This window comes from Gordionus sp. m RMFG-2023, unplaced genomic scaffold, assembly GCF_954871325.1.
Source record: "Gordionus sp. m RMFG-2023 unplaced genomic scaffold, tfGorSpeb1-WG-v2 contig_292, whole genome shotgun sequence".
NCBI lineage: Eukaryota > Metazoa > Nematomorpha > Gordioida > Chordodea > Parachordodidae > Gordionus > Gordionus sp. m RMFG-2023.
The window spans coordinates 1-11,243 of record NW_027051017.1 but is presented as its reverse complement, the minus strand read 5'-3'; the positions used below and the strand labels follow the sequence as shown (position 1 = coordinate 11,243).

Sequence of the window (11,243 nt, the reverse complement as noted above, 5' to 3'; positions counted from 1 at the left end):
CATTCTTATAAAATAAAATGATTTCTCATAAATGAATATAGAAAATATTTGTGATCGGCCTATATTTGATGTATAGGTTTGTAGTAATAATACTCTTCTGAATGCTAATAATAGCACCTTTAAGATTTAACGATAATAAATATAATAGAAAGTATAGAATACCCGTTAAATAAGAAAAAAATTCTCAAAAGTTTCATTCTTCTAAAGCCCATGTTACTCTTATAGATTAAGTATCCCATCTTTGACAAGCTTTACTGCTCTAAAATTTATTTTATAAAAGAATAAATGGTCTATCTGTTGACATTGAGATCACCTCGATACAGATGAATATGAAATAAAGTGCAAAAAAAAATAATTGAAGAATAATAAAATTTAAATTAAAGGAGGAAAATAGTGAAGGAAGAAACACATCTTTATTTAATCCGCTAATTCAACAAAAAGGATTACGTTGAAAAAATAATGTTTCAATTTCAACAACTAACTCTTTCCTCTGCTCAAACAAAACACATTATAAAGTTTTAGAAATTATACTGTAGTAATTTATAAATGTAATTTATGAATACCTTGCATAACATTGTAGTTGATTATTATTATTAAGCACCAAATAGAATTGATCATATTCTTAGTGGATTTTGATAACATGTTTCTTGGTATAGATAGATATATAAGAAGTTATAAAATTATTAATAAAAATGCTAGACTCAGTCTTATATAGTAACTTTTTTTATCCATTTAATTATGTCCTTGATATTATTGATTAATATTTGATATCTCAATTTGTAATCATGTTTTCATTTATAGTTAACTTAGAAATCGAATTAAAAAATTTTCATACTAAATAGTTAAAAAATTTTGAACCAATTTATTCTATCTTTATTTTATTTTATAAAAATTATCTTATTTTTAATTATTTCAGACCGATAAAAATAATTTTAATATCAGCTATTTTTTTATTACAACAAAGATAATAATTAAAAAAAAATGTTATTGAAAGATTAAATAAATCAAAATACATAATAATGGAAAAATATCAATTGAAAAAATAATATAATTCAGAAAAAAAACTTAGTAGGTATACGTAACAAGTAGTGTTGTTAATCGGCTTAGCCGAGTCGGCTCGAACAGAGCTCACCCAAATTTTGGGACGTTTTTTTCGACTCCAACTCAAAGTTTTAGTCGTTTTTTACGACTTCGACCAGAGTTCAAGCCGAAAAAAACGACTTCGACCCAAAATATGGGTCGTTTTTTTCGACTCCGACCCAAGTCCAAGCCGAAAAAACGACCTCGACCCAAAATATGGGTCGTTTTTTACGACTCCGACTCAAAATTTGGGTCGTATTTTTCGACTCAAACTTGAAATTTGGGTCGTATTTTTCGACTTAAACTTGAAGTTTGGGTCATATTTTTCGACTCAAACTTGAAGTTTGGGTCGTATTTTTTGACTCAAACTTGAAGTTTGGGTCGTATTTTTCGACTCCAACTCAAAGTTTGGGTCGTTTTTCTGACTCAGACTCAAACATCGGGTCGTTTTATTCAATCCGACCCAAAATATGGATCTTTTTTTTAAAGACGACTTAAAGTTAGGGTTGCTTTTTTTCACCCCTAACCGAATTATCTAGATCATTTTTTTCTACCAAAAGTCAAATAACATTTAGTATATATTAATATTATAGGCGGGAAAGTTACTTAAAGCTTCTTTAAATTATAATGCTCTGATTAACTATTCATCATAGTTATATTTTAAAATTTTTAAGTGATGTACCATAGAAAAGTGCCATTTGTCATGATAATTATTTTTGAACTTTTTTAAATGAAATAGATAAAAATATATATTGTAGACATGTTAAATCAAAATTTCAGTGATGATGTACCATAGATAAGTGGTAATTGTCATAATCGCTATTTTTGAACTTTTTTTGAGTTTTTTTTAAAGCAAATTGCTAAAAATATATATTCTAAACATGTTAAATTAAAAATTCAGTGAGGATGTATCATAGATAAGTGACAATTGTCATAATCGCTATTTTTTAACTTTTTCAAATTTTTTTAAAGGAAATATCTAAAAATATAGAAATCTCTAAAAATATATATTCTAAACATGTTAAATTAAAAATTCAGTGAGGATGTATCATAGATAGGTGACAATTGTCATATACGCTATTTTTGAACTTTTTCAAATTTTTTTAAAGGAAATAGCTAAAAATATATATTCTAAACATGTTAAATTAAAAATTCAGTGAGGATGTATCATAGATAGGTGACAATTGTCATAATCGCTATTTTTGAACTTTTTTAAATTTTTTTCAAGGAAATATCTAAAAATATATATTCTAAATATGTTAAATTAAAAATTCAGTGAGGATGTATCATAGATAGGTGACAATTGTCATAATCAATATTTTTGAACTTTTTTCAATTTTTTTAAAGCAAATAGCTAAAAATATATATTCTAAACATGTTAAATTAAAATTCAGTGAGGATGTATCATATATAGGTGACAATTGTCACAATCGCTATTTTTGAACTTTTTCAAATTTTTTAAAGGAAATATCTGAAAATATATATTCTAAACATGTTAAATTTAAAATTCAGTGAGGATGTATCATATATAGGTGACAATTGTCATAATCGCTATTTTTGAAATTTTTTTAAAGGAAATATCTAAAAATATATATTCTAAACATGTTAAATTAAAAATTCAGTGAGGATGTATCATAGATAGGTGACAATTGTCAAAATCGCTATTTTTGAACTTTTTCAAATTTTTTTAAAGGAAATAGCTAAAAATATATATTCTAAACATGTTAAATTAAAATTTCAGTGAGGATGTATCATAGATAGTGACAATTGTCATAATCGCTATTTTTGAACTTTTTTTAAAGGAAATATCTAAAAATATATATTCTAAACATGTTAAATTAAAAATTCAGTGAGGATGTATCATAGATAGGTGACAATTGTCATAATCGCTATTTTTGAACTTTTTCAGAATTTTTTAAAGGAAATAGCTAAAAATATATGTTGTAAAGATGTTAAAATAAAATTTCAGTGAAGATGTACCATAGAAAAGTGACAATTGTCATAATCGCTATTTTTAACTTTTTCAAATTTTTTAAAGGAAACATCTTAAAATATATATTCTAAACATTAAATTTAAAATTCAGTGAGGATGTATCATATATAGATGACAATTGTCATAATCAATATTTTTGAACTTTTTCAATTATTTTAAAGGAAATAGGAAAAAATATATATTCTAAAAATGTTAAATTAAAAATTCAGTGAGGATGTATCATAGATATGTGACAATTGTCATAATCGCTATTTTTGAACTTTTTCAAATTTTTTTAAAGGAGATAGCTAAAAATATATATTCTAAACATGTTAAAGTCACCTATCTATGATACATCCTCACTGAATTTTTAATTTAACATGTTTAGAATATATATTTTTAGATATTTCCTTTAAAAAAATTTGAAAAAGTTCAAAAATAGTGATTATGACAATTGTCATCTATATATGATACATCCTCACTGAATTTTAAATTTAATATGTTTAGAATATATATTTTAAGATGTTTCCTTTAAAAAAATTTGAAAAAGTTCAAAAATAGCGATTATGACAATTGTCACATATCTATGATACATCCTCACTGAATTTTTAATTTAACATTTTTAGAATATATATTTTTTCCTATTTCCTTTAAAATAATTGAAAAAAGTTCAAAAATAGCGATTATGACAATTGTCACTTTTCTATGGTACATCTTCACTGAAATTTTATTTTAACATCTTTACAATATATATTTTTAGCTATTTCCTTAAAAAAATTTGAAAAAGTTCAAAAATAGCGATTATGACAATTGTCACCTATCTATGTTACATCCTCACTGAATTTTTAATTTAACATGTTTAGAATATATATTTTTAGATATTTCCTTTAAAAAAATTTGAAAAAGTTTAAAAATAGCGATTATGACAATTGTCACCTATCTATGATACATCCTCACTGAAATTTTAATTTAACATGTTTAGAATATATATTTTTAGCTATTTCCTTTAAAAAAATTTGAAAAAGTTCAAAAATAGCGATTATGACAATTGTCACTTTTCTATGGTATTCACTGAAATTTTATTTTAACATCTTTACAATATATATTTTTAGCTATTTCCTTTAAAAAAATTTGAAAAAGTTCAAAAATAGCGATTATGACAATTGTCACTTATCTATGATACATCCTCACTGAATTTTTAATTTAACATGTTTAGAATATATATTTTTAGATATTTCCATTAAAAAATTTGAAAAAGTTCAAAAATAGCGATTATGACAATTGTCACATATCTATGATACATCCTCACTGAATTTTTAATTTAACATGGTTAGAATATATATTTTTTGCTATTTCCTTTAAAAAATTGAAAAAAGTTCAAAAATAGCGATTATGACAATTGTCACCTATCTATGATACATCCTCACTGAATTTTTAATTTAACATGTTTAGAATATATATTTTTAGCAATTTGCTTTAAAAAAACTCAAAAAAGTTCAAAAATAGCGATTATGACAATTACCACTTATCTATGGTACATCATCACTGAAATTTTGATTTAACATGTCTACAATATATATTTTTCTATTTCATTTAAAAAAGTTCAAAAATAATTATCATGACAAATGGCACTTTTCTATGGTACACCACTTAAAAATTTTAAAATATAACTATGATGAATAGTTAATCAGAGCATTATAATTTAAAGAAGCTTTAAGTAACTTTCCCGCCTATAATATTAATATATACTAAATGTTATTTGACTTTTGGTCGAAAAAAATGATCTAGATATTGGGTTAGGGGTGAAAAAAGCAACCCTAACTTTAAGTCGTCTTTAAAAAAAAAGATCCATATTTTGGGTCGGATTGAATAAAAACGACCCGATGTTTGAGTCTGAGTCAGAAAAACGACCCAAACTTTGAGTTGGAGTCGAAAAATACGACCCAAACTTCAAGTTTTAGTCGAAAAATACGACCCAAACTTCAAGTTTAAGTCGAAAAATACGACCCAAATTTCAAGTTTGAGTCGAAAAATACGACCCAAATTTTGAGTCGGAGTCGTAAAAAACGACCCATATTTTGGGTCGAAGTCGTTTTTTTCGGCTTGAACTCGGGTCGAAGTCGAAAAAAACGACCCAAATATTGAGTCGGAGTCGAATTCGGGTCGGGGTCGCGACTCGCGGCGTTTTAACAACACTAATTGTGTCTAAAAATTTCTATTTGAATTTTTTGTCGAATAAAAAGAAATTCCCTGGGTTCATTTGTGAAAAGTCGTAGATTTATAATATTTTAAAAGTTTTTTATAAAAATTTTCACAAATGAGCCCAGTATAAAAATTTTCACAAATGAACCCAGAGAATTTCTTTTTATTCGACAAAAAATTCAAATAGAAATTTTTAGACACAATTATGGTTCCTTTTTGGGGACTCAATTATAGAATTTTATTTTTAATTATATAATTATAAATTTATAAATTATATATTTTTTTATAACAAAATTTATAAACATATTAAGTGGTATAAGTAAATACATTTATAAATTAGATTTTAAATAATAAAATAAAAATTAAATTAACGATAAGAAAAAAATATACAATTACTGAAGAAATATAATTAATTTATATCAATTTCTTTTCAATACAAGTGAAAAAGGGGGGGGGGAATTGTTTAAAAATATTAAAATCTCATTAGCTTTTAGTACACGACTTAAAAAAAAATAGGGATAGCGGTACCGGGCTTCCTTTTTTGACAATAACAGCGCGCTACTTTCAAAAGTAACGTTTAACAACTTTAAATAGAATACTACTATATACAGTTATCCACCATATCTATAAAGCTTTTTTTTCTCTTAAAATTATCTAAAGGGAAGAAATATAAAGTTCTTATATCTTCCTCTATAAAATTAGGAAAAATTGAAATTTTTTCGGCATCAATTGAGGCAGCCAGACTTTCAAGAAGCCTTGCAAAATTTACCCTCTCCTATTGACAATAGTTATATTCTCGGCGAACTAATGTAAGTTAATATTTTAAATACCTTATTCTACTGAATTTCAAAATTTAGAAATCTATCAATAATAGCTTTAAAATAAATAAGAATAAATAAAGAAACAAAAGAAAAATAAGTATGAAAAAATTGAGTTGATAATAAAACCTCTATATTTCCTATATTAAAAATGTATGCATAAACAGCGTTGACGAATGCAAGATATTATCATCTGCCAAAAAGCCATTTTGGTTAGTTTGGACAAACCCGGACCCTTTACTGAACTCAGATTCATCCTCGATTCATTCACTTATAGCGTCTCATTCCCCTTCTGATTTTGCCAATCCTATAATTGATATCAATAAGGCTGGCACTCCACCCCGTCTAAATAAAAAACAAAAAAATTCGCCTAACTCTTCTCCCACTGGAAGTTATGATGGTTCGCCCTTAATGGATAATCAACCGACTGACGTTGGTTCTTTGGTGAAGGAAATCATATTTTATATTTTTTCTTTACATAGCAACATTTCTGATTATTTTCGCGTTATCTGGATATTACTAATTTTTTGAGCAACGATTTTAATTCTAAACCATAACCATTAACTTTTTTTAAGGAGAGCAATTTGCCGAATTAACATATAATTTTTATCTTAATAAAAACTATCATTTATGCGAAAAATATTAACGAATAACTAGACACTATTTATATATGTATATTTATACAGAGATTGCATAATAAAATAAACCGTTACACTAACCTGCCAGAAGCTTCTGTGGGATTTAGAGAATTGATTTTCAAATCTGGAGACGATTTAAGACAAGATATGCTAACCCTCCAAACCTTAAAGGTATGAGTAATTTAAGTTACAATATAACACTCTTTAACACTATTTCCGTATGACGTTGCCTTCATCGTTTTGATTTGGGCCCTTTATTTGCTTTTTATCAAAAATTTCGTTTTAAATTTCTAGTCCTTTTGAGAGTAATTCTCAAGTAAATTTGTATACGTTCGCTTCAAATTAGTGATCTGCATCGGGCCTAATTTTTCAAGCCCGGCCCGAAATTTTTTTAAAAAAGTTTAGCCGGCCCGGCTCGAACCCGATTTTTTTTTAAAAAAATTTACCGGCCCGACCCGGCCTGAATTAATTTAAATAGAGAAATTAATTTTTATAATTACTCAAAATAAAAAACATATGTTATTTTTATTTTACATAAAAAATTCAATATAAAATTGATAAATTTAGATATATTTAAAAAAAATCTCCAAGGTCCGACCCGACCCAGCCCGAAAAAAAATATTAGGCCCGGTTCGAACCTGATTATTTTAAATAAAATTCGACCCGGGCCGGGTTCGGGCCGGGCCTAACTTTGCAGATACCTACTTCAAATATCATATATATAAAAAGGGAAAAAGTGAATGAAAGGAAATAAAATTTAGAATAATATTTTTAAAAAAACTTGATATCGGTAGTAGAGGTCTGCAATAGCAGGTTTTTAGCCCACAAGTCCGCTAATATTTTTATAAAATTTTAAACCGCCTGCCCAACACGCCCATAGTTTTTTAAAATAAACCCTCCCGTCCATTATTTATAAAAAAATTTTAACCCACGCCGCCCATATAAAATTTAAATAAGCTCGCATTAAAGAAAATGAATTAGTTTAAGCGCTTCATTCCTACAAAAAAGTTTTATAATTTAGGAAATTGCTATATTAAGAATAAAAATATTCAATTTAAATTACGGTAAGGAATTTATTTGATCTAATAAAATATTTATGTAATAATAGAAAATTAATATTTGATACTAAAAATCTTCCAGCAATGCTATTCATCATTCAGAAGAAGCATTGGTTGCTGGAATTGCCAATGTTTTTCAAGCTAATCTTGATAGCTATGATAAATCTTTTTCTTGTCTTTTCAATCAATATAGAATAGTATATACTCTACTCAAGTGACATATTTAAATAAAAAGTGAAACCATTAATAATTAATATAAAAAGTAATTTAGATTAATTGTTTATAAATTGTAAATTTAAACTAAAATAAGTTACAAAAAGTCTTGCAAAATTATATTAAATATTTTGTTATGTCATTAGGTAGGTAATGCTCTCCTCTGTAACAGCCATATCTTGAATGCTACTATAAAAATTGCCTTTATAATTTATTAAACTTGGGAAACGGGTAAGATCAGATTTTCATATACGTTCATGCAAATCAAATCCAACATGTTATCGATATATTTTTTACCTAATTAATTTCTTCCGACGGCAACATCCTCAGTTATTGGTATTTTGATATTAAAAATTGAAATTTCAGGGAGCATATTTTTTTAAATGTTTACTTAAATGATTTTAAATAACAAATAAAAGTTATAAATTTTAAACCGTCCACCCACCCATAGTTTAAATATTCTTCTTAACCCGCCTACCCGCCCGCCCGTTTAAAAAAAATTTAACCCGATATCCGCCCACCCACCCATTAGACCTCTAACCGGAAGAAAATAAACAATTAAATGGCGTCTGCCTACTATCAGATGCGTTAACAAGTTTTAATTTTATATATTTTATGCAAAAAAATTAAATTGACAAATAATTATTCTTTGTTTGGAAATAAAAAAAAACTGCTGGAAACTTGCTTTGCAAATCGCTTAAAAAAACGTTCTGGACTAAGAAATGTTGAAAAATTAAACAAGAAAATTTTAAGGCAATACAATTTTAAACATTTCATACCATAGATTTACATAGGTAGAATAATAATATCATTAACTGGCTTTTATAGAGGAGAGAAAAAAGTATTTTAATAGGAATCTTTTTTTATCTCGCTAGTGAATATTTAAAAAAATCACCATTATTTTTACTCCGATAAATCTTAAGGAATAAAATAATGCTTATAGTTTTACTTAACAATAATTTAGGTCGAAATATTGTTTTAATAATATGTTCCTGAAATTTACTATATTTCCCTAACAATCACACACATGATTTATATTTCAATCTATAAAGAAAAGTATGTTTATATAATTTAGGATATGTAGCGATATATATTTAAATTTATACACTTAAGTTCATAGTAACGTCTAAGGCACGAAAGCATATAATATTTTTGTCTTTCATGGAATTTGAAATTGAGATAAATAGGTTTTATAAAAGTCTATATTCTGATATATTTTGATAAAGACTCGCTATGTTATTTTTTATAGGTTATGGATTGGGTGTGGAAACTCGAAGAAGATCAAGCATCTATATCTAGAAATGTCGAATCCGAAGACAATTTAGGTATTATGTTTTATATTTTACTTTTTTTTATATTCGGTATCATTTATTTTATAACGAAAATAATATATTTATTATAATTTTTTTATTTAAAAAGCTTTAGACACCCAGGGTCTCGATTTAAAACTCCTACCATATGGTTGCCGTCAGACCGGTCCTGGTCGGGGTTTTATACAAGTTGTGCCAAAATCTTTGACTATCATGGCCGTTATCGGTCATCTGATGACACACCATCAGACTTCACACACTTCGGTTCCCTCTCATAGCAGCGGGTCTTTTGGAGAAGAAAGTATAAGAGGAAGCATATCGTCCGCCCTTATTAAGTGACCTATTTTTTTTATAAAATAAGGGGGGGGGGAGGTACAATTTTTGAAAATTTTTAGACTCACTAACACATTTGTAAATCTAATGACTCTTTTTCTATTTCTAAGTTATAAATATTATTATAAAAAATTATATTACAATAAAGTAACAATTACAACACTATATCATCCGGTTCTTACGGAATAAGTGTCATAAGCAAGAAAAGCAGCGCCGCCCTCGCTAGCGTTACAAATACTAACAGACTGCATAGGTGGATCAAGGAGAGGAACTGTGGTGCTAGGAAGTAATAATAATAATTTGGGTTTAAGAGTTTTATTATATCTACAATTTTTTATTCTGATTATTGATTTTAAAGTTTAAGGCCAGAGATAATTTTTAAAAATTTAAAAGGCTTATTATTGCTAAATTATTTTATGATGTTTTTAAAATTAATTGATGAAAAATCATAATTCTACTGAAAGTTAATGAAGCTATTTAATATTTATCAAAATTGATAAGGGTTGCTCTTTTTAAATCTAATAATCAGAATAAAATGATCGGGAATTTTTTTATTCTATTTCACTGTAGATTTTGACCTTAGCTCAATTTTCACCAAAATTAGAGAAATCTCTAATAATCTCTTTTATACCTGTATTTCTTCTCTCTCCTTTTTCCATTTTACAATTTTTTATCAACCAGAGTTGTTAAAGTAGCGAGCTACTTTTTTGGTAGCTATAGCTAATAGCGGCTACTTTTTTTGTAATTATTTAATTTTTTAGCGTGCTACTTAGGTACTTTCAAAAAATATAATGAAGATAAGTACAAACATGAAAATTTAAAATATAATTAATTATAATTTTTATGATTTATTATTTAAATTTGAAATTGAAATATATTTTCAATTTGTAATTTATAATTTCATTTGTATTATAAACCTAAATCACGTGTTAATAATTTAAAATGTCATCGCCTATGGATATCCAAATCGTTGATAGTGATTCAGATAATGATATTTGAAGTGTTTTATTAAATAAAAGTAAGTAAAAGTAAATTTAATACAAAATATCACGTATATATATATCATGAATTCAATCCTTCAGGTTATGTAATTTACAAACGAAAAGTTAATATTATATTCAATTTAAATTCAATTTATATTACAATATTAATGAAATGGAAGATACCAGGGAAGAAAATGTTCTTAAGAGCCATAATACAAATTTCCCATTCCCTAGATTTGAAATTTTTTTTAAAATAAATATAAAAACCAAAACTGCTTCAAAGTTCAAAATGTAAAAAATATTTCCTCAAATCAATCCAGTTATAACCTCAAGAAACACCTAAAGGTAAATTGTCATTTTTACATTCTAAAAGTATTTATTTTATAAGACTGTTCATGCCAATAGTTTTAAGGAAATGGAGAAACATCTAAATAATTTTGGTATAGGCGACTCTACATCCAAAAAGACTAATTTAATTCAAACCAAATTAAATAATAATACAAATGCCAATATTTCTCAGAAATTGGCTGATAGTTATTGTTGATTTTATAATTGATACAGTTCAGCCAATGCCCATGGTTGATAATCCATCATTTATCATGATGATAAAAACCTATCCACTGGTACAACAATTTT

At 26.3% G+C, this 11,243-nt stretch overlaps 1 protein-coding gene across 1 annotated transcript; it reads left to right on the top strand.

The window, feature by feature from the left end:
• Nucleotides 1-5,956: 5,956 nt before the first annotated feature.
• LOC135930681 (uncharacterized) lies at nt 5,957-9,914 on the top strand (the record flags this gene model as incomplete). Its single annotated transcript, XM_065467489.1, has 6 exons — nt 5,957-6,063; nt 6,240-6,516; nt 6,759-6,881; nt 9,231-9,306; nt 9,401-9,626; nt 9,773-9,914. Coding segments are annotated over 6 exons (951 nt in total), but the record flags the coding sequence as incomplete, so codon positions are not given.
• Nucleotides 9,915-11,243: the final 1,329 nt, after the last annotated feature.